At 39.3% G+C, this 27,796-nt stretch overlaps 3 protein-coding genes across 9 annotated transcripts in view; 2 read left to right on the top strand and 1 right to left on the bottom strand.

Annotated features, from left to right (window-relative positions):
- Positions 1 to 8,494, top strand: part of schip1 (schwannomin interacting protein 1) — a 162,559-nt gene extending 154,065 nt beyond the window's left edge. For all 6 annotated transcript variants that reach the window (XM_038693181.1, XM_038693184.1, XM_038693183.1 and 3 more), the window contains 5 exons: positions 147 to 264; positions 874 to 1,071; positions 5,669 to 5,792; positions 6,425 to 6,518; positions 7,585 to 8,494. In XM_038693181.1, the coding sequence (XP_038549109.1) occupies positions 147 to 264; positions 874 to 1,071; positions 5,669 to 5,792; positions 6,425 to 6,518; positions 7,585 to 7,636 (586 nt within the window). In that variant the 3' untranslated portion in view covers positions 7,637 to 8,494. The remainder of the gene's footprint in view (positions 1 to 146; positions 265 to 873; positions 1,072 to 5,668; positions 5,793 to 6,424; positions 6,519 to 7,584) is intronic.
- Positions 8,495 to 10,319: 1,825 nt separating this feature from the next.
- On the top strand, positions 10,320 to 13,206 carry il12a (interleukin 12a). The gene is made up of 8 exons (XM_038693841.1): positions 10,320 to 10,353; positions 10,463 to 10,480; positions 11,246 to 11,391; positions 11,508 to 11,597; positions 11,928 to 11,969; positions 12,206 to 12,349; positions 12,492 to 12,533; positions 12,731 to 13,206. The coding sequence occupies exons 1-8, from the start codon at positions 10,320 to 10,322 to the stop codon at positions 12,869 to 12,871; spliced, it is 657 nt and encodes a 218-aa protein (XP_038549769.1). The 3' UTR covers positions 12,872 to 13,206.
- Positions 13,207 to 13,415: 209 nt separating this feature from the next.
- Positions 13,416 to 26,467, bottom strand: si:dkeyp-97b10.3. 2 transcript variants are annotated; one of them, XM_038693657.1, is made up of 17 exons: positions 26,089 to 26,467; positions 23,494 to 23,525; positions 21,303 to 21,335; positions 21,002 to 21,073; positions 20,662 to 20,694; positions 20,542 to 20,574; positions 20,227 to 20,268; positions 20,083 to 20,132; positions 19,586 to 19,638; positions 19,278 to 19,504; positions 18,765 to 19,021; positions 17,031 to 17,156; positions 16,694 to 16,829; positions 16,432 to 16,479; positions 16,267 to 16,338; positions 15,816 to 16,106; positions 13,416 to 14,653 (listed from the first exon to the last, which is right to left on the bottom strand). In XM_038693657.1, exons 1-17 carry the CDS (start codon positions 26,136 to 26,138, stop codon positions 14,625 to 14,627), a joined length of 1,584 nt encoding a protein of 527 aa, XP_038549585.1. In that variant the 5' UTR covers positions 26,139 to 26,467; the 3' UTR covers positions 13,416 to 14,624. The 2 variants fall into 2 exon arrangements, with proteins under 2 accessions (XP_038549585.1, XP_038549586.1); XM_038693658.1 differs by having other exon boundaries at positions 20,662 to 20,691.
- Positions 26,468 to 27,796: the final 1,329 nt, after the last annotated feature.

The raw sequence follows: 27,796 nt of genomic DNA, 5'->3' as shown, positions 1-27,796 counted from the left end.
TGCTGTTGACCTTGCTGTGTGTTTTGGCCCCGGTCCCAGTCAATTACTGCAGAAAGAGCCAACACTGAACTGACATGGCTCTTATCTGCAATTTTTGTTAATATTAACACTTCTCCCTCTGTTTGAATCTATCATTATCTCTGCAGGCTGCAGAGTGGAATGAACCTACAGATCTGTTTTGTCAATGACAGCGGCAGCGACAAGGACAGTGATGCAGATGACAGCAAGACAGAGACCAGTCTGGACACACCTTTGTCCCCCATGGTATGCGCTGATACCCTCGTATTCACTTTGAAACCCACATAGAGTTATTTTAGGGTTTCTTCAGAATTCAAGAATGAAAGAAAAGGACAGAAATCTTGAAATCACTGTGAAATGTGTATTATGAGATACAGGACTGACTGGTGTGAAAGTGTCGAAGTTTAGAGCTCTTATTGTGTAAAAGTGAGAGTGAGACAGAACAAGAATGAAAGCGGTGAAAACGAGATATTCATTATGAATCAGAGCAATAACTGTTGGCTTAGTCGCTCTATAAATGTTTTTGCTCACGTTTTCTGGCCTGTTAACCAATTCATGGGTAGCAAACGAGAGGTGAATTGGAATATGCTCCCCATGGCCATGGATGACTGGCCACATTAACCTCCTGTCAGCCTGAGACACATTTAACAGAAAGAGAGGGAGATCATCTCTTTACATGTTCATCCTCGCTCTCCTCACAGCCCATTTGATGTGCAATGACATTCCTGTGAAAAATCCTGTTGTGAAAAATCTACACACCAAAATGCCAAGAATACTTCTTCTTCATATTTGATTCCACCTTGCCATACATGTCTTGTCGTCCCTCTTCCTCCTTTCACCACATCATCCCTGCAGTCCAAGCAGAGTTCGTCCTACTCGGACAGGGACACCACAGAGGACGACTCCGAGTCTCTGGAGGACATGGACTTCCTGAGTCGACAGAAGAAGCTGCAGGCGGAGGCGAAGCTGGCCCTGGCTATGGCCAAGCCCATGGCCAAGATGCAGGTGGAGGTGGAGAAACAGAATCGCAAGAAGTCACCGGTGGCCGACCTGGTCAGTACCAGAATTACACAGTAATGCTCCCTTTGACAGATGATGAAGTTTTTCATCAATACGGACATCTTTTCCACAAGAAAAAGAAGGGGAAAGACCTGGCAAATTTTAATTGTCATTACAATTACATTTATTCATTTAGCTTTACAATTGCTATATATGTCAGAGGTCGCAACGCCTCTAGGGGTTCGATTCCCACTGCAACACACCCACTCATGTGTCCCTGAGCAAGACACTGGAGAGGAAAGAGTTACATACTTTTATATAAACATGATTAGCAGACAAAGACAACACAAAATTATTACATTGGAACCAAGATATGTACTGATTTATACTTCCACAAAAATGGACAAAAAAAGGTGTATTTGCTGTTTCAAGCTTTTGGTTTTACTTTTATATTAACAAATGAATCACTTGTATGTGAAAGGGGCTTCTTGTTGTGATGATTTCTTGTGGAATTATCACATATGACTCTGCTGTTCCCCTCAGCTCTACAGAGCTTTATAGCATCTTTCAGCTCGTTAATTTGGTTTCCCGACCCACAATTTTACAGTTTTGCTTTACTCTTATCACTCTCATCAGTGTAGTTTTTCAGGAAATGAGCAGCTGTTTTAATCAAAAATACTCTAAAAAACCTGCTGTAAGCTACCTGCCCACCACCAAACAGTAAACAGACAAAGTTCGCGACTAGCTGGTGTGGAAAGTGGGCATCCAAAGGAATGCTAATGTTGCTCCAGATGTGCTGGATGTGTAAGGCATCAATTGCTTGCTAACAAGTTTGTCGTATTAATTAAAAGATCATAATGTGCTAGTGTTTTGTTTGCAACTCATTTCTGCTGTCCACAGATGGCCAGAAAATCTGTTTTTTCAGGTTTAAAACTACATTCATGAACAATATATCAGCAGTGCCAGCTAATTGCTCAGTTGCATCACTGACACATTTTGCTGATAATTTAGGAAGAAGATTGTAACAGAAATAACCAGTACTTTCTATCAGTGACAAGACAGTACATTATGTTGACATTTTTCTGTTATGGCATACACTGGCTTGTAATGGACACAAATCATAAAGTCACATGTTTACCATAAAGATGATTAAGATAGCTAATTGGAGCAGAGAACCACCAGAAATAATGTGTACAGACATCCAATATAACTTTTTGTCATTTTCTTCTTACCGTTTTAGAACAAAATGTCAGGCATATCGTGGTCAACGTCTGTCATGTGACATGTCAGGTCCATTGTTTGATGCATTAGTCAAAGTACGTAAGAATAGTTGGGTGGGTGATTTAGTAACATATGAGTATTATATGGAAGGTGAGTGGGTCATATACATATTGTGCTGGTGTCACAGGAAGCCTCCCCCTACCCCTTCCTCTGTTCACTCTCGTCCTCTGCCCTCATTTAGAGGAAGGAAGGTGATGACGACCCTGCTCATCATTATTTCATCCGTTTTTATCTGCCTCACTGCCTCTTTGGGAGCACAAACACCAGCACACTCAGACACCCACACCACCAGACTCACACAAACTATATTTCCACCCGGACTTGCAGGCAGAACCACTTTACTTATTCAGAGAAGAGAAGGGCAGCTTGGCCAGGTCCATCTATAATTCATATGCCGGAAAGCATTGACTTCAGTGTTTAGGGATGTAGCAGTGCTCAGCAGTCAGAAGACATCACTGTCACATCCAGACTGAACACACAGTGAATATTAAAATATATTAAGGCTACAGCCATCTGTCATGTCCACAGCACCAGAGATCCAATATACTGCAAAAATTACATATGCTAAATGGTTCCCTAGAACATTGATTCCTATCCAAGGGGTACTTCCAAAGTTGCCTGGGGTACATGGAAGTATTGTGGAGTAGCTCAACTAACATGAAAAAAGTAAATTGTGATTATTATTGAAAGGATGCACCAATCAAAATAAGATTGCAAATTGGTGTGATGGCTTCACCTTCCACCAACCTGAGTCAGTTGTACCAACATAAAGTCCCGCATCGCCACAGAAATTACATGAAAACTAGTAAGAAGTCGAAAAAGTTAGCTTAAAGCTTTGGATGATGGTTTAAATACTGGTAGACTGACGATGAACATTTGAAATAATTAGCTAAAAATAATGAATAAATGGTTGAAATAGCTACAATAAAATGGTAATGTAGGATAATAGTGAAGTAATGGATACACAGTTGAATTCATTTGCTAAAAAAATCAATAACCAGTTTATATAATTAGCTATAAGTGATGGATAAATGGTTGAAAGATCCAGCTTCTGGACTATTTAAATGTATAAAATAATGATTGCAACAATCTACTTTGTGTAGTATTTCTGATTACCAAAATAAATTAAAACAAACACATTTGGAACTTGAGCTCATAAAATTAGAGGTGTGGGCTTACGTCAAAAGAAAAAAGTTGTAGAACAATCATTCTGCAGTTATACTGCTGCCATTTAGTATAACTCAGTTCCAACTAAACTGGATTGTCTTACTATAATGCTTGTCAAGGGCAAAGAATGGGAATTTGGCCAGCACAGTAAGCCTGCCTCCAAATGTCTGTACTGGGTGTGTGGGTTTTTCCTTAATCTGTTCAAACAGGAGAGAAAGCAAGTAAGTCAGCGAGAAAAAAGATGGGGAGAGATTTAGATTCCACTGTAAAACCTCCATTATCAACTAACTTCATTCAGAGAGAAGTGTAGTTCCTCAATGTGATATTGAGTCATTTCTAGAGGTTCATTTGCTTGTATTGGACACCCAATTTTTGTTTAGTAGCCTGCTACAGAAACTCACACTGTGTTCAGCACACTAGCCTGTTGAGTCAGGACTGACACTAATCTACAACCTTTCCCTTCACCCACTCACTCTGACATCACGTCTCTCTATGTCACTCTTCGGTCACCGCCTTGTGTATGTCCACTCACTCGAAACTGAAACTGACACATGCCAGCCTCAAGTACGGTTGCGTCAGTGCCAATGTGAAAGTGAAAGAGGGGTGAGAAACTAGCAAGAAGAAGAGCCTGCCAGACACCAACGCATGCAAACGCTTAAAGTGTAGCACATGCGTGCTTCTCACCTACTGTTTGTCAAGACTGCAGATGAAGTGGGAGGGAAAGAGAAAGAATGTAGACCGGTTGGATGGGAATGTTGACAGAGGGAGAGTCTGGTAAACAAAAAGCAAAGTGAGAAGGCACATGTGATGCTTTGTGATTTTATTGCATGTTGTTGCTATACACTCTGAGGTTGACTGAGAACACGGGCCAACTCCCAGAGTCGGAGCCAGAAGCATTTGAGAAATTATTATTTGGTTTCTAAGAACACAATAAAGGTAATACTGAAAATAAAAGCTCAGTTTGGAGCCATACTTGTTCAGGTACTGGTCAGTACAATAATACATGGACATACAATATACAAGCACAACTCCAAAACTTCAAGGACACTGCATTATGTGGAAGCCTTCTATTTTCACTCAGGGAAATAATTTGTAATTTCTCATACTTTATTGTCATTCCACCTTTGTCTGTGATTACAACACATGTTTTCACTACTGTGGATGAGTGGGAGTTTGTGCTCAATAATAAAGTCTAGGGAATTTTTAAAGTTCCCATGAAAAGAGAAATCAAAATGCACTATGCAAGATGAGCCATATGAAAAGAAAAAATGAACCAGGTTGATCCAGTCTGTGTACATTGTGGGGAAAAGCACTCAGTGGCTTCAGGAACAGCAGTATTAAAACATCACAACGTCACTGAGTTCATCCACTGTGTATTTGTATAAAATCTGTTTGTGACCAAACAGCAGTGCCTACTTGGAATCCCCTAACTTTACAGTCCCCCTACGCAGAGTGGCAAACACCTCAAAGAAAGGTTGATATTCCCTTTTGTTTCATCAGGGACATTATCAGAAGAAGCAAAAAGAGACTGAAAAGCAGTCATTTCTTATAGAAAGAGCAACAAATGAAAAAGCAACTAATCAAATAAGTTCAGGCAGCAGATACTGTCAGTCGATCAAAATAGCTGACTCTTTCAGTTACTGATTTGATTAAATTTGAATGCTCTTGTTCTGTTAATAATTCATGCCAAGCAGATTTCAGCAAATTTAGGGCTACATTAAGCTCTTATATTCATTAGCAAATAACCTGCTGATTATTCTTTTACAGTGAATAGATCAATTGTTTAGTATAAAATATCAGAAAATAGAGATAAATGCCAATTGGCCATTCTCAGAGACAGAAAACAACCTCACTTTTGAGAACCTAGCACCTGTGAATGTTTGGCAGTGTTGCTTGATGAATGATACATTTTCTGTTTCTTACTTATTTAATAATATATACGATCAGATGATAATAGGTCCATGCGCTTACAATAGTATACAGTATCTTATTTCTTGCAAGAACTGAAGCATATGACACAAAGATCCAAAAAACTAATTCTACAGCAGGAACATTCTTTGTAGCTGAACCTTGTTTTTATCCATGTCATGAGGTTTCAACCCCTCAGATAGGGAACGCATAAGGTCTAACATGTATTTCTCACGTACTCTGTGTGTGTGTGTGTGTGTGTGTGTGTGTGCGTGCGTGCGTGCATGTGTTTTAGCTTCCACATATGCCTCACATCAGTGAGTGTCTAATGAAGAGAAGCTTGAAGCCCACCGACTTGAGAGATATGACTCTTGGACAGCTCCAGGTTATAGTCAATGACCTGCACTCCCAGATTGAGAGTAAGTTGACCCCATACACACATATACAGTACATACACACATATGCAGAGTCACTGACCTCCACTTTCAATTGCAGAAATGAGCAAGAGAGCAAATGGGGAAAAACATGCAGATGCATACTGACCCCTAATCCTCTAAGTGGATGTGAAAGTACTTTTATATATGTTAGTCAGTTCAAAGAATTGTACCACTTGACAGCTTCCCCTCAGCATTTACTGTTACCGCACTGTACAGATCATTGATCCTGGATGAATAATCTGTCATCTTACATTAAACAGCTCCAAAAATCCCCATGAGTCCAAAAGCATTAGCCAGTTTTTACTTACAAAACAGACTTTCCCTGAAAATCTCTTTTGTTAGCTCTTCATATTGTCTGGCAAAGCTGAAGGAACAATAGCTCAAACATGTGATGTGAAAACAACCGCAGCCACTGATGTGTGGTCAGAGCTCATAATGTTTTTGATGGCTTTGTGAGGTCATTTTATGAAGCCACAGTGGAAGATTTTAGGCGGTCACATACTGTACAGTATTGCATGTAGATGTAGATCTATGGATGCAGGTCACAAGAGAATGTGTTTTATGGTCAACTGTGGTCATTGGGGTGTTTAAAGTAATATTATCTACCACTCCAGGTCTGAATGAGGAGCTTGTACAGTTGCTGCTGATTCGGGATGAACTACACATGGAGCAAGATGCCATGCTGGTTGACATAGAGGACCTCACTAGGTCAGAGTCTCTTAATGAGGAACTTACTGAACTGCATTTACTATTATTTTTTTACTTATCTTGTGTTTTATCGAAAAATCTTTTTAAAGAATAAGGTCGGAAAGAGATATTGTCAAGAAATCTCATGAAAAAGGCGTTAGTCCATCTCTCAATACTCTCTGGCAAAGCCTACACTGTTGGGGGCACATTTGTTCCTACTGACGCTGTAAATATTTAGAAATAACTACCAAATTTATACAGATTTCCTGAAACAACTCAAGATTACTCCACCAATTTAATCTTTCACTGCTATCACATTGTCGAACTCATGATGACTCAGTTAAAAAAACAACGTAGGAAAAATATTATTCCGCATTTTTCTTCCTAATCAAAACCTTACGTCTGCCAACAATGCAACACAACCACAACAGTTTGGTCAGAGATTTGGGTGCTACTATGCTAGTAGCGGCTAATGTAGCCTCATGTTGCTAACCACAAGCAGAGATGAGGAGGGACTACAGAGGTCTGGTCAGATCACGTCTTTCTAGCTTCACACCCCAAGAATCTTTTATATTCAGCCGACACTGACGTCACTTGAAGGCAATTTAACTGACTTGGAGTACCTCCCTCTGTAGCTACAAAATGCTTCATACAGCATTTTTTAACATATACAGTAATACCTGTAACCTGTAAACAGACTGTATATAAAATGCGAAATGTAAAATTAGTGGAGTTCCCCTTTAAGGTGCATTTGCATATTGCCAGCGGTTAGTTAGGGAATATTTTCAGCCACCAATTTAGTGATCCTGCTACAGGACGGTGTATTTGAGATTGACTCAAAATAACATGTCACATGTCACTACAACTGCACGGTTTACTCGTATGTTTTTTTCATGGTTTAAAGTTTTTTGGACAACAATGGAACAATAATGGAACGGCACAAAGGAATAAGCTTCACTAAATTCAGCTAAACAGACAATACTTGTTACTAAGTTCAGTTCATTGTTGGTTTGGGTGTTTTCTTTGGAAGAAAAATATAAAATATCACTAGATGTGTGCTTTACGTGACTTTATGTTCCTTTTCCAGGCATGCTGAGAGCCAGCAGAAACATTTGGCTGAGAGGACCCTATCTAAATAAGATGCCCATCCCTGCTCCACCTTTCTCCCCTGTGCCAAGCTAAGCTCCTGCTCCAAACCAGACTTTTCCCCTTAGGCCATTCCACCTCTGCCCTGTGTCGATCCAAATCCTGCCCGCTTGTCCCAAGTATTTTGCTCCTTGCTGCTTCCCCGTCTCCCAATGTCTAACCTCCTGTCCAACCTATTGACTCCAGCAGCAGCACAGAAGAAGGCCACTCTCTTTCTTTTGCTTCTGTGATTTCTCCCAGTGCTAAGGACAGAGGAGCACTTCCTGCTTCCTGGGAGAAGAGGAAACTGATTGTGTGTTGTCATGGATTCTGTCCCCAGCTTCCTGTGCAGTGATCGGCCTTGCTTTGCGATTGTTTCTTTTTAACTTTCTACATTCGCCACTAAATTATAACTGTCAAATGCAAAAATTGTGGGAAAAAAATAAAATAATAGTGCAAAATTTAGTAGAAAGTCAGTCATGAGAAAAAAGAAACAACATTGTATAAAAAAAAGCTGATGGAAACTAACTTCTTCAGAACATTTTAAGTTGGACAGTAATTTTAAAGTATTTCAAAGTCGACCTGTTTTTATTCTGCACAATGGTAGTTTTCAACTGAGAAATGTTTATTTGAAGGTGCTAAAAGAGTGTAAAGGAAACATGCCTGCCTTGTAGTGGAGTCGTAGCTTTTGGTAATACGTTCACTCTAATTGCTCTTCAACATTTTGTGAATGTTGATTTTCTGACACGAGTCATTTTAAATGAATAAGTGTGTTAATATTGTTTTCATCCTATTGTAATCAGAAACTTTATTGAGGGAAGAAATGTTTATGTACAGATATGTAAAATAAAGAATAAACTTTGTTTCATATATGTTGGTTTGTTGTGCTATTTGTTGAATTTGTAAAGCTGCATGTTGCTGCAAATCAGCTGGAGGTATTTGCTCTTTCAAATAAGCTTCCTCTTTCTAATGAATGTAGGAAGTGTAATCACTGGTCACAACTGCAGTGAGACTAAAACATCACATTTAATATAGTATGACTCAACTCTGTTTCGGTCTTGCCTCATCATCACTCTCTCACTGGGGGTTAGTGTACTACTTCTAAAGGGACTCCATATTAATTTGGACAACCCCTTTAAAGTTGCAATTAGGAATTTTTCTTTCAAGTGAAAAAGCTTGTGGACTCTCAAAAATATTATGAATGGTCACTTGTGGTTCATGGTATACATGTTCAGAAAGTATTCTATATGACTGGAAGATTTAGTAATGAATACAATGTTATTTTTCATGTAATATACATGTTTCACTGAGGAAGTCCCCCCTACCACCACCCTGGTGGGTCATCTGTCTGATCGTATACTGTCTTCAAAGAGTGATGGTAAGTTTCACACTTTCATATGCTGCAGTGAAGCCAGAGAAAGGCCAGGAAACTCCTGTCAACCACTTACTGACCACTGTCATTTCAGAGAGTGCACTTCCTTACAAAAACATGTGTTTAAAAAAAACAGGGACTAAAGGGTGAAAGGACAGGATGTAGTCATGCTGTATGTACTGATGAATTTCATATTATTTTGAGACTTGAACACGTCTCAAATACTGATTACCAAACTTTTGCTATAATATAGCCTAACATCTGAAAAATACTTTACATTTAAAGATCATTCCTGACCTTGGAAACAGAAAATGGCAAAATAATCTCACCATAAGGCCCATTAGTAGCTGTTCTGGGGCTTTAAATCATATCACAGCAAATGAATTTGCCCAGTTGTCATGGAAATGTAGATGGTTCAATATACATTTTTCTGAGGACCTTTGTCCACGTTGGCTTAACAGTTAATATTGAAAGTTAATTCTCAACCTTATTATATACTCCCGTTTCATATATTTAACCCAAAATATGTTTAAATTATAACAAACAAGCATTTAATTAAATTTTATATATTATACCAAAACCTACAGTAGATATTCTCCACATAAATTTAACAAAGAACTTTGAGATCCCCACACAACATATAGCCTACAAATAGATCATTGTAGTCTATATAAGATGAAAAAATTAGCTTTCAATATCAATTTAAAATAGCATTTGTGTTGTGTTTACATGGATAAGTACGTAAGTGGTGGAAAAAAGTGTTCAGATCCTTCACAAAAAAACTGGCCTTTTAAGTAAAAGACAAACATTCAAAATATTACTTAAGTAAAGTGTCAGAAATATTATAGCCTAAGCAGAATTCTGCAAATAAAAAAGGTGCTCATGATGCAGAATGGCTCCTTTCAGAGTGCTGTATTATTACTGATGCATTAAACAGTATTTTAATAGTTGCTTGTTAAGATGGAGCTAATTATAACTACTGTCGTTGTTTAATCGATCATATTTTATAAACTGATCATATGTTTTGTATGCAGAATCTTAATCAGCAAAGCAATTGTGGAGTAGAAATATTATAGTATATTCCTCTGAAATGTGGTGCAGTAGAAGAATAAAGTAGTATAAAACAGAAGCAACCTGAAAATAGTAGGCCTACTTAATCACAGTGCTTGAGGACAGAGATATATTTTAGAACATTTTGGGATTGCTCGTTTGCGTGATCTTGGTATCTTTACGTGAGAACAGAGCAGTGATAAATCCACCGCCCACCCGTGCTGGGCAGAGGGAAAACCCAAACGAACCCTCCTCCGCAGTGACATTGACTGGGCATGACCTGGTGGGTCAGACAGATGCGGGGCAGAGGTAGTCCGTCAACATGTGTATTTGTTAAAAAGTATTTGCACACATTTCTGAGGTGGAATCTCTTTCGATAAGATTCCTGTCTATTGTTTTTATTCGGTGTGTTTTTCAGATGCTGTACTGACAGAAGGTATAGATCCCATATGTTGTGGTAGCCTGTGGTTAATGCCACTGTTTATAAAACGCTGCCACTTCCCATGTGCTACTGCTGCTGCGGACTGGACCACATTCTTATCATCATACAGCTACTTATCATTTATGTTGGTGCGGTTTGCAGCCGCTTCCTTGCAAATCTGCATAAGAGCTAACTAAAAACAATTATTTTATATGATATACTCATCTATTATTTATCTTCTGTAGGCCTACTCATCTAATCATAGGCTATTTATTTTAGGCAAATCAAATAAGTAGGCCTACGCGCATGCAAAACCTTAAGTTGGCTATTGTATCTAAATCACAGTTGCATTACACTTTGAGTTGACTTTTTCCCACCAGTAGTTGCTTTCATGATACAAACATTGCGACTTCTCGTTTTCACTGTGTGTGCTGGAACACCGATGAGGAAATTTCAATGTTACGTTAGCTTTCATTTGCTGGCCCTCCTGCAGGCAGGCCGAGGGAATCCCCTATGAATACATATAAATCCATCAGATAAGAAGGCAGCAACACAGTGTTGATTTACCAGGCTCGACCAACGATATCAATCAGATCAGAAAGATGGCTATCTATAATTTCTGTAAGTCAGCAAGCCTGAAACACAGAATGAGATCTAAGATTGGCTACTATTTTTTCCCATATGGTTCTACTGTGTTTAGTCATGCAAGTTGAGCACCAGTAGGATTGTATAGACCCATAAGACGCATGTGTTTATGGTTGTTATTCTCTTGTCATGCAGACTTCGCCAGCTGTGTGCTTCTGCTGACTCTGAGCTGGCGCACATCCACGGGACTCCCGGTGCGCACTCCGAGCGCAGAAAAGTGTGGAGACTGTCCATCGCTCTTCAAGGACCTCCTGCGGAATCTCACGGGGCTTCTCGTCGGTGTGAGTACAATTTATTGTAGCATTTTTATGTTGTAATACTGTATTATTTCTTTGTTTTACTCTGCCACACACCTCTGTAGTTTGTTAACAATGAATAGCATTATCTTGTCTTACAGGATGTTTTGTGTTATGGCATCACCTCTGATACAGTGGTGGTGAGGAGCAAATCAGAGACAGTACTGGCCTGCGCACCCACTCTGAATCAGGTGAAACTTGTTGATTTAACAGTGAGATCAATTATGAATTTGGAGTTATTATTTAAAGACCAGCTCATGATTGAATTATCTTTACTTTTCTTGTAAGGCTATAAATCCTAATGATTCTTTGAGGCATATTTTTAATTTTTCAAAAAAGAAATGAGGATTCAGTTGTTTTTGTACTTAATTAATGGAAACAGCTTCAAGCCTCACTATTTCAGCTCAGCTTTCACCAACATTTACTTGGACACCTATAATGGTCCAAAGATGTTTATGGGCATCTGGTGAAATTAGTTCATCAATAAATGGCTCATGTTTAAAATGTCTTTTATCCCACAGAACACAGGATGCATGATGCAAAGGAATTCATCCTTTAGTGAGGTATGCTTTATTTTTTTAATGCTCCATGATGCCAAATTGATATATATATATAATTATAAATTATAAATCCAGTATCTATTTTACTTGAATAAAGCTTTACATTTGTGTTTGGTTGTCCACTCTACACATCATAATTATGACATTATAGGCTACCCCCAATCACTTGTTCAAATTTTCAAATTTTTTATAATACAGACAGACAATTGATGGGTAATTTTTCTTGTTTGTCTTGACAGAGTGAATGTCTGAGGAACATCATGAAGGACTTGACCCACTACACCGCTGTTATTCAGTCTTACCGCAGCTCCACACTCATAAGTCCTGAGAAAGAAGTTCCACTTCTGGACCAAACTCTGGGAATAATACAGAGCCTGAGGATGGTGTGTTTATTTTGCATGTGTGGGAGGGGTAAAAATAAAATACATAGAGTGAAACAGAGTCATGATTTTAAGTAGTGAGAGAGAATCTCCTGGGAAATAACGTTTGAAAGTCGCCTGACGAAATTTTCTTTGCTTTATACAGAACTGCTCCCTGATGCCGAATGGAGAGAACGACTCTGCAGAGGTATTTTTCTATTCCTTCTTTTTTGTTTGTTCCCTATTTACTCCTCATCGTTCTGTCTTTAAGAGGAAAACTGAGATAAAATCTATCCTTGAAAAAAACATGCAGGGAAGTTAGGATGGGGTTTTTTGTGATTATGTGTGAAACTGGAAGGTGATTATTGTGCATTCATGGTGTTTTCTTTTTGCATTGCCTTTTAGGAGGAAGCTGCCCAGATGTGGGGAAATGACACCTTCAGCAACAGGCAGGAGATGTGTAAGATGATGAGGGGCTTCCATGTTCGAACCATCACCATCAACCGAGCTATGGGCTATATCTCCTCAGGAGACCACAGGAAGTAAACATCCAGCAACCTCATCATCATCATCACCACCATCATAATACCACAATATCTTTTCTCCTTTATTTCATCCCAACTAAACAAGCCTTCTCGATCATTCACTACTATCATTTACAACTACTGACCAAGTAGTGCTTTACACTGCATGATTACTGCTCAGGCATAAGCTAGATGGCCAGACTCCAGACTCTTCATACAGTGAGAGCTGAATGACAGTCAAACTATTACTAAGGTTAGCAGTGGGGCCATTTTGGCCCATTTAAATATATGAATGTATTCCAATATTTGGGGGAATGTATCTATTTATTTATCTATTTATTTGTGATATATTTATTACATCTATTTATTTATTTATTTGATGGCCCATGATGTTATTTATAATAAATATAAATATAAAATAAATAAATATAAATATGTTTTGGTATCAAGTGTTGAAGTGGAAGTCATTTTTGACTGGAATTAAAATAGAACTGATGATACTTACCAGTAATTACAGATAACACTACTGAAGAAAGAAGTAAGAAAGAAACAACCGGGAGACCTTCTTTTGTAATTCAGTCAACATTTATTCCACAGTTCTTCGGAGGGACTCAGATAGGATAGAAACCAAGTGCAAAAAGGACGGACTGGATTGTTGGTGGTATTACTGCATAATATCAGCATGGACAACCCTAAAACATTCGACATTTCAGATGCCATTTCTACAGCTTTTCCCAAATAGTGTTATCTAGAAACAGTGTCATTTGGCAACGGGTAAAAGAGAAACAAATCTGTCACTAATGCATGGATGTTGAGAACATTTAAAATATGTCCAGAGGCATCTTACAGTATATTTTGTTTTCGTTAACTGTTCTAACCTCTACAGATATGAAATACGCCTTAAAAAAATATATGAATGTTGCTAGGCTGTAGCTGCACTCATGCAGGTAGACTACTTAAATGAAGCCCTGAATCCAAATGCTTAGGATTTGTTTTTTTTCCCCAACAGTGTACACTTTTGTAATACACACAAACAAACAACATTTACACTTTAACAAAACTCAAAATGAGCATTCTAGTCACGTGAGAGCAGGAATGGGTTCATAATTCAAGTTAAACAAAATAAACATAATTAGATGACTCAGTTTAGTTCTACAGGTTCAGCACAAATAGGCATAAACAGACAAAGTAGAAAAATAGATCACAGGTTTGAAAAAGTTGGTAAAAAAAAGAGATTTACAAATATGCACAAATCTGCAGATATAAAAACGTAATTGAAAAAACATCCAAGATGTTTTTGGACAGTCACAAGCATGTGCATGTGATGTAATGCCTACTTGTTTTTTAAAAAGTCCCACAAACATAACATTTAAAAGTGAAACAAGACACAGGTTGGATTTTTCCCATTTTTTGCAGTTTCAACACTGCAGCACCTACATTTACATGTGTTACTGGCTACACGATTAGCTACTAAATATTCTCAACAACCTCTACACCTCTACACCTCTTTACCTCGTGGTTATTGTTGAACATGATAATTCTAAGCATCAAATTCTGGCTACACAAACTTTGAACTAAATGAGGGAAAGTGCCCATTGAAAGATAAACAATGGCCCCTTTCATGTAATGCCGCAGGACAGAAGCCCATCAGTCAGTTTCATGTCTAGGTATGTCGTACAAAGGAGAAACACAAACTGAGAGCTGATGTTTGGTTCGTAGATCGACTCTACTTTGTTGTATTCCTGAGATTTAGTTTTCTTCCAGATGGTGGCCTTTCACTTAGCTGCTCGATTGTTCATCATCTCTGAAAAATGACAAAAAACAAAACAGAATAACTTGTCTGTCCATTGTGTATGTGTGGTCATTAGAACCATGATGAATCTATGGATCCTTATTTTGATCAAACCGTAGAACAGTATAATATACATTAAATATCTTATGGCCACCAGTGACAGTACTGAGCACTCTGGGCAGTGGGCAAGGAAGCAGTCCTGAACTATTTTTGATTTTTAATGGCTTGTACTGACTTAAATTGGTATTTCAGCCACCTAACTCATATTTCCCAGCTTATAGGTAGCTAAGAAGACATCTATCCACCAACATGCAGGAACACATTTGAGCAGATTGTGCTGTAATATACAGCTCTGGATCAGGGCTAGTTAAATAAATAAAAGTATTAATTTTATTTTCCTGTGTGAGTGAGAATATAATTACATTTCAGCATTTGTAATGCTGTTCCCAACATCTATACGCTAGGATTAGGTCCAGACCGAAATATCTGAACTACTAGATGGATTGACACAGAATTTTCTATATAAATTCATGATCCCCAGAGGATAAATCATACTGACTTAGGTGGTACCCTGACTTTTCCACTACAACCACAGCAGGCTGACATTTGTGAATTTTAGCGAAATGTCTCAACAACTATTGAATGAATTGTAATAAAATTTGGTTTGCACATTCATGTTTTTTTATTATGTCTTTGGTTTGCAAGGACTCTGAGTTTTTATCTAGCGCCACCACCATCAGTTCAAAATGTCAATTTGTCCAGTACTTCGGTTTATGAACAAATACCTGCAAAACTGAAGACATTCCCATCACCCTCAGCTGCACTTTGTAATTTAGTTCTAATTAGCACATGTTAGCATGCAAACACGCTAAACTACCATGGATAACATGGTAAACATCTGCTAAACAGCATGTTATCATTGTCACTGTGAGTCTTTCAGAATACTAACATTAGCGTTTACCTTAAATCACCACTATGTCTAAATATAGTCTCACAGTGCTGCTAGCATGGCTATAGACTCTTGGTCTTGATAGTTTTTTTATTGCTGGAATGGTTTATAAATTATCAAAATGATGGTCAATTGATGAAATGAATTGACTCATGATCATATTAGCTCTGGTGTTTTTTTATTATATTTATTAGATGGTTCATATGTTTGTCTGTAGTTTATTACCGTGCAGTGTCTGATGGACCTCATTTGGCAAGTCATCCAGTTCCTCCACACTTTTCCACAGGTGGTGCGCCGTGGCCTCTCCTGGCCTCCTTCTGCTCTTCCACTCCACCAGCATCTTCAGTTTCTGCATGGTCACATCTTTCTCTGCTGCCTGGATATCGTCCACTTCCCTGGAGTTCAGGTCTAGATAGATGGCCACCTGCTTCCACTCCTTCCCGAGCCGCTTGGCCACCTGCAGTAGCTGCTTCTCAGACATGTCCTGGCCCAGAGTCATCACTCTTTTGACTCCATCTGGAAAAGACACACAACACACACTGGTACTTTATTTCAGTATAATTTTAGACAGAGAGGTGCATTTGGAAGTAGGTTTTGGTAACTTGATTGGGCCTAAACAAAGATGTGCTTCAAGTTCCTCTCAAATTACTAGTTAGTAAAAGACGTGGAAAGTCACCTGACTCGTCCTGCCATCGAGGTCTTTTACAGGCAGTTTCTTCTTCTGAGGGGCTGCTGCTCCTCTGTCTGCCTAGGAGAGATATAACCAGATATAACCTGTAGAAGCTGAAATCATGTTGTGATGGACAGATCTGATTAAAAGAAAGAAAAACAAGCAGCTTACTGTTTGTCCTTTTCCTTGCCTTTTTTTCTGTGTTATCCACACAGTCACCTAAGAGTAGAGAAAAAACAGATTGTCATCACTCTGGAGTAGAAACCACATTCGAACAAAGAAACATTTAAAACACCATGTGAACATGTTTTGGTTCATTTGAAAAATGTTTGCAAAACCTTTGACTATTCAAACAAACATAGCCTGATTTTAGCCACAACACCTAGATGATTTTCACCTGTAAATCATCAAATGTGACTAAATGCACTGGTACCTTCTCTGATGGTTGCGGACCACACAGTCTCCTCAGTGTTAATCTCTATGAGACACAGTTTAAAGGGAGGAGGCTGCTCAAAGAAAGCTTCAAAGTAGCCCTTCATCTTAGTCACAGCAAGGGTGAATTTCAAATCCTGCACAGAGACACATACACATAATAAAAAATGCTGTAACTGTGTAGTCAATGCATAACAAATGCAAACTTAATGAGGATGATGATGACAATGATAATGGTGTAGCACTTGACAGTCACAATACTGTAGTTTTCAACACATAAGTTGCAATATAAAAGATAACATGTGTGCAGACACACATGCACATGCAAAGAGAGACACCTGAGGTTTGATGTCTCCCTCTGGCTCGCTCATGAGACGATACGTCCCCTCATCCAGTTTACATGTGGGAGGCTTGTCTATCTGAATGTAACGATTCTTGTAGCCCCGCACCTGTTTGTTTACATCCTGGTTCACATAAGGACAGCAGGAAGACAAGACGAGGCAGAAGATAAGTCAGTTTCTTGCAGATCGATGATTAGCAGGCTGAAAGGTGATTAACATTCAAAAAACACATTTTCCATAGTTGAAGTGGAAAAACTGAAGGCGTGTCTGAAGAACAAACCACTCAGAGTTCAGCCCCGGTCAGTGACTGCTGGACAGGCTAGCATAATACACAGTGATGGAAAAAATCATCAGAAGGGAAAACACAAATTACTACAATTTTCCAGGTTAAAATAAATAAAGTATGATTATTCACTTGCTGCATCCTCTCCAACACACATGCTCACGCAACCACAAGCACACTTCCTGCGTGACCTCAGCAGCGCAGTGTTAAAAAATGACTCAGCATTATTGTCATGCAGCTGTCATAATTATGTGGTGCGCTTACAGTAATACACACACCAGTTGCATCAGTACCATTTTGACACATACTACTGACATTTCTCACTTGACCATAAAGGCTAGTCTAAACAAAAGCACAAAATAACATATAATATATATCATAGTGTTTGATAAGGTCAATAACACCAGAGAGTCAATGATCACTTAAACAGATGCTCACATTTATGCGTATAGACAATATGATATAATGTAGTATATCATAGAGTTTTTGCACTGTAATATACTGAATAATTTCATGACAACAACTCTCTGCTAGATTTTCACTTCGGTGTATTACACAAACCTGGAAATCTGGTGACTGTTCTATAAAGTATTACACCATCAACGCCGGTGAAATTACCAAAAATGAAGTGAAAGTTACATTTTGCCTCTAATACTGTTCTTACTTTTCAGACACAATTTCATAGGTATCATAGGCATTTTGCTGGAGTTTTATCAAGTACGTTAGTTGGCATGATAGAAAGGTTGTGAAAATTTAGAGAGGCTCAGGTGATGATCTCATGAATGGAATATTTCTTTGTGCCGTGCATGTAAGGAAGTATTTTTTTGTTTGTCTTTCGTGGCACGTCAAGAGAAAAATTCCTCAATTAAAACACAAAATGTGCTTTGAAGTGAAAAGTCACGAGAAGGTTGACACTTTGGCTGACTCACATTATTTTAAAAGTGAATTGTTATCGGTTTTATGCATACGAAATGGTAATTAAATGTGAAATGTATTGGTGTCTTAAGAAGCTGGGCATTAGAAGTGCATCTAATAAACATGGGTGTATGTATTCAGACATAACATGTGTATCCACTAACATAATTGCAGAATTTCATCACCGTACAGGTACTGAAATATTACTGGTTCCTGAGTTATTATTATTATTAAGGTTCTTTTTTCAGTCACAACACTGACAAATTAAAGGCTCTACTTGAATGTGGTTTCCAAGAACTGAGTGCGGCAAAATGAAATAGGATCCTGCAACAACATGACGTTTTGGAGAAATTAGACTGTGACAGAGCAAAGACTGCCCGGACAGTGTTGCATTAGTAAAGAGTAGGAAGACTATCAATCGTTTGTTTTAGAGCCTGCTTGAGCCTACATTTTGTTTTAAAGAAATTAATCAATTTCCATGTCTGGGATGACTTTGTAACAATAAGACGCTCGCATTATTAACCAACACTCACCTTAATGTCAGATGAACTGTTGGTGGCCAGGTAGACGTGGAAGCTGTAATTGTTGTTGCTGTCACCGCCCAGCTGCTTGTAGACCAGGACCACCCCGTGGTGCTCTACAGATTGGCTCGTCTGAATGATGGGACCCACGGGTGACAGTGATGTGACATTCCACTTCACATGGCTACCTGAGTGGTCCATTGTCGGCTCGATGAGTGGACGGTTGTCCTTTATGTGCAGGACGCTGAATATCATCTCATTTTCTGGATCTGTGTCAGGATAAAAAAGAACAAGAAGGTCTTATCTTTCACCTAGAGCGTCTTTAAATGATATATAAAAGATTATGATATTCACTAAAATTAACTATTTTCTGTAAAGGCCTTCAAATGGGTCGTAATTTTAATAATAAAGAATTGTACCTCACAGACATAAGCTACATTCAAAACAACCTCCAGGTGACATCTTTGTCAGAAATATTGGATGTTCATAACATAAGACTGAGACCACACTGATATCCATTCTTACCGGCAAGGCAGACAGAGTGAGGGAACTGGATGGACTTGAGGACAGACGCATCCTTATTGATTGTGTCCACGTTAAAGATGGGTCCAGCAAATTTCCAGGAGTCCCGGAGGAAGGCGCCGAACTTGGACCAGGACAGGACGGAGTACCGCACAAGCACCCGCTCCGCTGCTTCAAACACCAGGCCGGTGACCGAACACTCATACGTGCCCTCTCCTTCCAGCTGCACCCTAAAACACAAACAGAGTCAGTGATGCTGTACATACAGAATCAATGTAAATGTGTGCAGAGCAGATCAGAGTGGTACTCACTGTAATCGTCCCTTAGTGATCCTCCTGGGCGTAACAAGCTCATAGCCACGGTTCTGTCAGACAAACCAACACAGTTGGTATGTGTTTGGACAATTATAACATCAGAGCTATCCAACGAAGGTTAAAATCAAGGGCAACTGGACTTGGTTGAAGATACTGGAAGACGTTTCGTCCCTCATCCAAAGGACTTCTTCAGTTCAGAGAACTGAGACGAAACGTCTTCCAGTATCTTCAACCAAGTCCAGTTGCCCTTGATTTTAACCTTCGTTGGATAACTATGACCTGGATGACTGAGAATCTTCATAGACAACATAAGAGCTAAAACATTTTTAAAATACTATATATAGATATGCGCAAAGGAGGAAAGGCTTTTACAAGGTCCTGTCCAATATCAGAGGAATGTCAAATATAAATCAGGTATAATTAAAAACATCAGGCAGACAAGACATTTAAAATCACCACATTTTACCAGACAAACATCTGGTTTCAGAGCTCACCTGCTGGATGGCTTTGCATTTGTCACAGCATATGTTAAAGTGTCTCTCGTCTGTCAGAATGTGTGACAAAAAACGGGATGTTATTTAGAAGACAAGCTATCTCCAGAAGATTAGTTGTGTTACATTGGTTATGTATCTGCTTACCTTTCCCATTTGAAACCCCTGCTTCAGGCCCAGGGTCTGACTCTAGAGGATAAAACAAGTCCAATTATAGGCTCAATTACATGTCAAATCAAATTCTGTGTTCTGACATTTTGTGCTATAATTATGAAACAGGGTTGCCATTAAGATAAGGCTGTAGCCAACGTCCACTAAGTTACCACTAAAGTCATGTCAACTACGACAACAAGCTGACATGGCGGTCTGGATGTAAACAACTAACAAGACTGTTATAAAAAGTTGCATAGTCTGACAATACAGGTACTGATATTTTGTAGACACAATGTTGACGCATCGCACCGTGTTTGTCCTCTGCATCGGCCTCTTTGTTGTCTGCAAAGAACACAAAGGAGATTAACTCAGTTAAAACGTTCTTAAAAAATAATTTTCTAGGGTTGATAATAGGATGTTGGTTCTTACCTCCCTCTCCACCATCCTTCTCAGCGCAGCCTTCTGGTCAGAATGTCAGAACACGACGTAGGGTAGGGTGAGAAAGAGAGAAATGAATAGAACACAGTAGTTCAACATTTTGGAAACTACACTTCTACGAGATATAACATGTTACTTAGTGAGATTTAGATGTGTTGGTAGGCAGATTTTTTCTACCCCTGGACAGAGCCAGGCTAAGCTAAACTAACCATCTCCCGGCAGTAGCTTCATTTTTAATGTACAGATATGACGGCAAGAAACCGAATAAGCAAATTAAACTATTCCTTTAAGATGTGCGCTGTAATGGAGCAATTCAAAGTGTATCTCTCACCAGAATCCTCATCCTCCTCTTCATCTTCCTCCTCTCCCTCTGAGCTGTCCTCAGTGGACGTTCCTGTGTTCTCTGTTTGATAAAACAATATGCAACATGGACATGTGAGAGACCAAATTTCCAATGAACGATGCGTAAAAGGGATTCATGCCATGAAGGTAACATGACTTTGGAAATAAAATAAGGAATTAATCTTCAGAACAAATTAGATTTTCTGCAGATGGCAAAGTTTTGAAGAAGATGAAGATTTTGTAATAGTTATGTGGAAAGAACAAATGTCCGGTGTGATATATGTGCTTACCTGAACTACTGTTGTCACTTTCTGTCAGATTATCTGTAACAAATTAGCAATTGTTTTGAGGTCAGTGCGGTTTGGTCAGTAAAAACTGATGCAATAATGTCAAAATGTGAAAAAAAGTCCTTGTACATTTCCAAATAATTAGTCATTAGTATTTTTTGTTAACTATATCATCGTCATCTTTTTGGAAACTCACCACTTTTAAAGGTTTGATCACATCATCAACTCACTGCCCAACAGTTAATGTATGAACAGTTAGAGTCTTCAGGAAGAGTAAAGCTAGAGTGTCTTGTGTTAATTTATCCTTAGAAGGAACCATAATTCTACAGCAAAAACAAGCATACAGCACCCTATAATATGTAAAGCTTGTAGCTATCATCAGTCCTTTTCAACAAACCAATGTTTTGTTTTATAAGGGGGAAAGCATATTTGTCTTTCTCGTGCAACATAAATCAGAGAAAACCTCAGGTTCAGCCACGTCATCTCCACACACAGACTGTTTAAGAATTTCCTTACATAAGGAAAGTAATAATAGATGGACTTGTCTATTGAAATGTCAGGAAAAAAAGAGTAAAAGTACCAAATTTTATTTTTTGTCACTGGGGCTATTTCTTTAACAGGTGCAGCCCCAGTGGAGACCTCTACTTTTAGAGTACCTCTATGTTTGTGTGTGTGTTTAAAAAAAACAAAAACATCTTCATCCATATTAGTCATCAAAAAATCTCAGCATGTCTGACATACACCACCAGGTTTTACATATCCATCATTCCTTAGCAGCTGAACTGTGGCTCCCTGTGAAGACGCCTGTGATGAGTGCCATGCATTAACATTCTGGCGCATTATACAGAAGGGTCCAGAGAAGCTGCTTCTCCTCTCTTCCCAGCAGCGGTGAATGTCCGTGGGCCTAGCCATCTGGCTGGGTGCCTGGCCGGCTAATGGATGGAGCCCATCCTCTCTGGCCCGCAGAGTTTTATCTTAGACTAACAAGCAGATGCTGCCATCGCTGCTCCACTCGCAGCACCTCCCTCATCAATCTCTCTCCTCCACTCTGCTCGATCTGTCTGCTTCACCTCCCTCTGCACTCTCTCTCCTCCATTTCTCTCTCCTTGTCCTCATATGCCTCCCATGGCCAATCTCTTTCTCTGCTGCCTCATGTGGGCCAGCAGGCATCCCTCTTCACTCTGGCATGGGCGCTTCCCTTCATCAGACTGACAAACAAGGTGGAGAGCAAACACCCACATCCACACACACACTTGTCTACAGCCACAAAGGTTTGGATAGTTTAATGGGTGTTGCCTGCCATCTGCTGGTCTAAAAAAATATCAAAACCAAGGGCATGAAAGGGTTGATGTGTGGTGCACAGCAGTGGTTTCTTAACCTTTTTGGCTTATGACTCCTGAAAAAGAAGCAAAGTCTGCTAAATTCAGTGTCTTGGTCATTGTCATTAAAATCAGTGTTTCTGCTACCTGTTATATTCATTAAGACATGGCAGGCCACCAACTTTGGCAGTATTGAGCCTATTACATCAGCATGAGGAGAGAAAAATTCAGATCATCACCAGTTGTATGTACGTGTGTATCTATTATTACCAGGTCAACTACAGAGTGCTTTTTTTGCTATCTAATAAGTAGAATTTTGTGTTAATTTGAGATCTCTAAGGGTCAGTTTAATCTGCACAAAGATTATTTCTGGAGATATCACCAACTCAGAAACGGTCTACTTAAAATCTGTGAAATTTAATCTAGACCCTCCATTGACAGGATAGGCCAAAAACAAGTTCACCATCAGCAGGCGTGAAAAGGTAGGCTAGGTCATATCCCGCCCTGCGTCTCTTCCTAAAAAAACACTGGTAAGGTGAAACTGATGACTCATTGTGCTCTGTCCCTACAGTCCGATCTAGACAAACAAAATAAAGCATGTTCATGACTTGCCACATACAGCAAGCTCAATTTGCAGCTACCTGGTGGTGCAGTTAGCAAAAATAGCAAATGCAAAACTGGGGATACAAGTGAGTGTATGACTCTGCATAAATCTTGCTGCCCTTTAAAGGAAAATGATATGGAGATCAGTGAGGCCAAAGGAAGGAAGGAAAACAAAAGTAGTGACAAAATAATAGGATTTAAGCCTTTTAAATATTAAAAAGAGCCAGAGGACAGACACGGAGGGAGGGTGTTGAAAATGGGTTAATGTTTACCTTTGTGTTCAGGCGCAGGGATATCTCCGTCTCTGTAGGGCAGAGGAGATAACATTCAGACAACTTTAAATTAAAAGTGTGCAGCTGCAGGCTCTTCAAACCACTTCTGCTTTTTGAACACGAACACCCGTTGCATGAATTAGAAAAACAGGAAGCGTGTACAAGCGGCCTGCATCTCACTTTCTCACACTTCTCACATCAACCCATCCTGTCGAATGATAGATTCACCTTCCCACCCAAACTCCCACTCTGACCCACTTTCAGGGCAGTGTTGATAGCACAGGAAACCAGCTGTGGAAAGATACTAGCCGAGTACTTTTACCATTAAATAAAGCTGGTCAGATTCATGTGGACACTGCTTTCTGTTTCAGACACAGCAGTGGGGCTGGACGATTCATATTCGATATAATAATTTATTTAATTTTAGTGCTATTATATTGTGATGACAACATCATATGGTGTTCATATGGTCAGCTGCAAAATTCTGCTGTCTAATTGACTGATTCTAAGCACACTGTAATTAAAAATGAGTAATTGAAAGCTTTGTTTTGCACACATGAAAGCATATAAAGCATAACTTCATTGCATTGATTATAATTTTGATTATTTTGCTTGTGATTTTGGACACATCTGCTATATTGTGATATATATTATTAACGTGACATTAACTTCAACCATAACGCCCAGCCCTGCACGGCAGACGTCAACACCAGTTCCTCCTGACTATTTACCTCTGATATGTGATTTGTGCCTGACTATCCAGGAATGTAGTATATCAAACAAACAATGATCTAAGTGCAATAGTTCAAATCTTGTATCTGAGCAGAGGACTGGAGCAACCTGTTGGCGCAGACAGAGCTTTAACAAGAGGCAACACGCCTGAAATCCATCAGGGAGAACAGACAGAGAGCCAACTCCACAAGAAGAACGAGTTCACCACCAGCAGAAGTAAAGTAGGTCATATCCCGTCTGGCGTCTTTTCCTAAAAACGCCAAACTGGGTGATCAAAAGCAAAATGATGCATCAGGAAATTAGGATTATTAAGCCTGACCAATTTGTAGTCTTTCATTTGGCGTCTGTTAATCCTGATAAGGCACTGTAGTTTCCTTTGTTTTCAAACATCTGTCCAGGAAACACTGTTTTCTTCTGTTCAAGGTCAACTCGTTTGCGGCTCTGCCAAATAGTCACACCACAACAACACTGAGGCTCATATGTTGCCATGGTAATCCTCTCTTCCTCTGACAAAAAAGGTTGCTTTTTCATCGGCCAAATGTTTTCAGACAATGATTAAACTCCCTGCATGAGTTCTCAGACGTTCTACCTCCCTAATCCAAAATAAGATAACAAAATCCTCTGTTAGGGTGTTGGTCTGTGTCTGGCTGAAAGATAACGGCCATAACATTTAGGTCTTCATGCTTCCTACAACTTCCCATAAACATACTGAAGAGAGAAAACATCTGGGTGTAGATAAACAACTGTCAGCTGGTCCGCATCTACTGCACACAAGTACAAAAAAAAAAAAACTGTTGGCCTTTGCTACCTTCAGTCATTAATATTAAACCTCACTACTTTCCCTATGATGTTTATAGTGGGGTCATAAACATAAAAATAAACGTCCTTCTTATATATAGTTTCCTTTAAATTAAACCATTTACATGTTCCTCGCGAACATTTAATTGTAATTTCACTGAACATTTTAATATGTTGTAGTACAATGTTTGTAAAACCCTATGTGGTATTGTTCGTTCAGGGACTTTCCTTGTCCTTATTATGGGTGAATGATGACAAGGAGACAACTTAGTAGCATTAACAGAGGACAATGAGTCATCAGTATCACCTCACCTGTCTGTGGTTCACAATACAACTTTTAAAACATATTGTATTTATTACATAGATTGGCGAGAATCAGATGAGGATTATGCTCAGTTTTTAAATAAAAAAACTTTTTTAAATTAGACTATGTGTTGGTAAGAAAAAACATCTGTGTGTGTTTGTGTGTAACATGGCACGTGTTTCAGAGCATTATCATAAAAATGTAAGTAGCAAGTTACATTTAAGTGCTTGTTTGTGGTCTACTGTAAGATAAGGTTACATTATCACATTTGGTTGTTTTTCTCTCCTGTAGCATTTTTTTTTGCTTTTGTAGTAGTCTCCTATAAAGTTGTTTCTGTTTATTAACCTATATTTAGATCGTAATCTCACGGTATCAAACACGCTACTCGCCCACTGTAGTCTCTTCTTGTCAGTGAATCATCACATTGTAATAACACAGCAGCATGCAGCGCTGAGAGGCACCAACAGAGATCTCCTCTTCCTCTTTGTTTCTACATTCAGTTATACGAATTTATAACAAGGAAGCATTGTATAGTTCATGGTATATTTGTTTATTTTACTTAAAAAGCACAACCACAAGAGCCCGACTGCCCGACAGCAACAAAAGACAGCACTTCCTATGTTGACGCTGAGCGATTTTAGCGCTGCTTCCACTGCATGCATTACGTTGTCTAAACTGCACACGATGAAACACAAACACTCATATAAAGCCAGAGGCCAAAACTCATCTGTTTTTTTCGTGGTAACAACAAAAAGTCTTACCCGTCCTCCAAGTGACAAGAGGTTCCGCAGCTCGCCATCTTCGCCACCATCCTCCCTCTGTAAGCAAACCCCGTTATACTTTCTGTTAGCTCAGCACCTGCGCGTTAAGAGCACCTGAAAGGCGATACGATCCTATCATTGGCAATCAGTGTCTCGTTAAAGCGCTAGGTGGTAATTGAGGCAATAATGGATATCGGAGCCCTCGCAGCTGAACTACTTCTTAACATCACTTAGTCCCGCAGCATCTCCTCTTCAGCAAAACAAAACATCTGGATGTGACAAAAAAAGGCGATCATAGTTTCCAAAAATCTGAAAAGAAAACAGCGAGTCTGTCGTTCTGCAGTGTAAATGTGGATGTATTGTTTCCTTTAACAAATAGGCTACTGTGCTTGGGTGCAAGCAGTTTAAGAAAACAGATCTTCACATCATGTTGTTCAATGCTGCGCTGGTTACAGCAGAAGGTGCAGTCTTTAAGATCAGCGGTGCTGCGCAGTTGCGGCGCAGTACGTGAAAGCACACCAATGACCGCCACGTGTGGGCGTGGTGCAGCATCCCGCCTTCTGCACGAGCTTTGTGAAGTTTTGTGGATGATTTACAGCCAGGCTTTAACCACTTTTTTATATGTCAAGAATATATTTAGGATTAGTAGCGCAGATGAGGAGATGTTCGCTGTGACACATTATACTAAAATCAGCTGCATGTCTGACCCTGTTGTTTGTGGAATGATAACAGAAAAGAAAACCACTTAACATTTTAGACATTTGTAGATTCCCCATGCATAGTAAGTTTTTTGCATTACTTTACACACCCAACAGTTTATAAGTACTAGGCTAAGTAAAGAGAAGGAGAGTTGAAAATAACAAGAAAAACAGATATTCTGTTTACCCGGCTTTCAAAATAAGATGTCTGCATTCATCTGGGACATATTTGTAATTTTTCTCCCGCACATAAAAGAAGCAGCCAGCACTCCACAGTGCAACTAGGTCACTTTGAGCGGGAAACGTGCACATCAGATTGTAGAGATGCCTGCATTACCGTAAAGGCACCACCAGATGTCACATTAGACAACAAAACAAGTACATACACAGCAGCAAAACTATGCCTCCCCTAAATATCCTTGCACCGGAAGACACATTCAAACTACATTCACGATGGTTAACCTAGCAAATTGTTTAAATGAAATGTGTAAGGAATCAAAGTATCCATCTGTGGCATAAACTCACTGTCCATCAGAGAGAGCAAGAGAGGGACAGCTTTCTGTGAGCGTCTGAGATCCAATGGGAGGAATGAGGGAAGTATCAAGGGCTTTCCTATTGATCTTCCTCTCATTGATCTTTTTCCTTTTCTCCTCTTTCCATCCATTCGTCCAACTTTCATGGCTGGATATGTAGTTTGCAGAAGGGAGGAGAGAGAGAGAGAGAGATGCCGCAGACTAACAGGGACATTATTCAAGTCTCAGAGTATAAAGGGAGAGATCAGCTCCTCAGTGAAGGGAGAGACAGTACAACATCAGACTCTGTGGTGAGACGATACCCCCAATACCTCAGGAAATTAGAGGAGATAAAGTGAGAGAAGTGGAGGAGAGGTTAGACAGAGGGGAGGACAGAGAAGGTCAGGAGGAGAGGAGATGAGAGGAAGTGAGAGAAAAGATTAGCTCAGAGAATAGACGAAGACATTCAAGTCATTTCAAGTATGAAATTATCAGAGC

Source organism: Micropterus salmoides, unplaced genomic scaffold (assembly GCF_014851395.1).
Source record: "Micropterus salmoides isolate LMB-PRFRI ecotype aquatic unplaced genomic scaffold, ASM1485139v1 Ms_hic_scaffold_3, whole genome shotgun sequence".
In the NCBI taxonomy this organism is placed as follows: Eukaryota; Metazoa; Chordata; class Actinopteri; order Centrarchiformes; family Centrarchidae; genus Micropterus; species Micropterus salmoides.
Note: the sequence above shows the minus strand (reverse complement) of the source record. Positions and strands in the feature narration are given on the sequence as shown.

Excerpts from the sequence above, each read along its gene's own strand:
- il12a (XM_038693841.1), top strand. The coding sequence starts at position 10,320 with ATGACCTGGTGGGTCAGACAGATGCGGGGCAGAG. Across the intron at positions 11,392-11,507 it reads TCACGGGGCTTCTCGTCGGT|GATGTTTTGTGTTATGGCAT; the intron begins GTGAGTACAATT and ends CTTGTCTTACAG. Across the intron at positions 11,970-12,205 it reads GGAATTCATCCTTTAGTGAG|AGTGAATGTCTGAGGAACAT; the intron begins GTATGCTTTATT and ends TTGTCTTGACAG.
- si:dkeyp-97b10.3 (XM_038693657.1), bottom strand. The coding sequence starts at position 26,138 with ATGGTGGCGAAGATGGCGAGCTGCGGAACCTCTTGTCACTTGGAGGAC. Across the intron at positions 20,269-20,541 it reads CGATGCAGAGGACAAACACG|AGTCAGACCCTGGGCCTGAA; the intron begins GTGCGATGCGTC and ends TTTATCCTCTAG. Across the intron at positions 14,654-15,815 it reads GGTCCATCAGACACTGCACG|AGATGATGAACAATCGAGCA; the intron begins GTAATAAACTAC and ends GTCATTTTTCAG.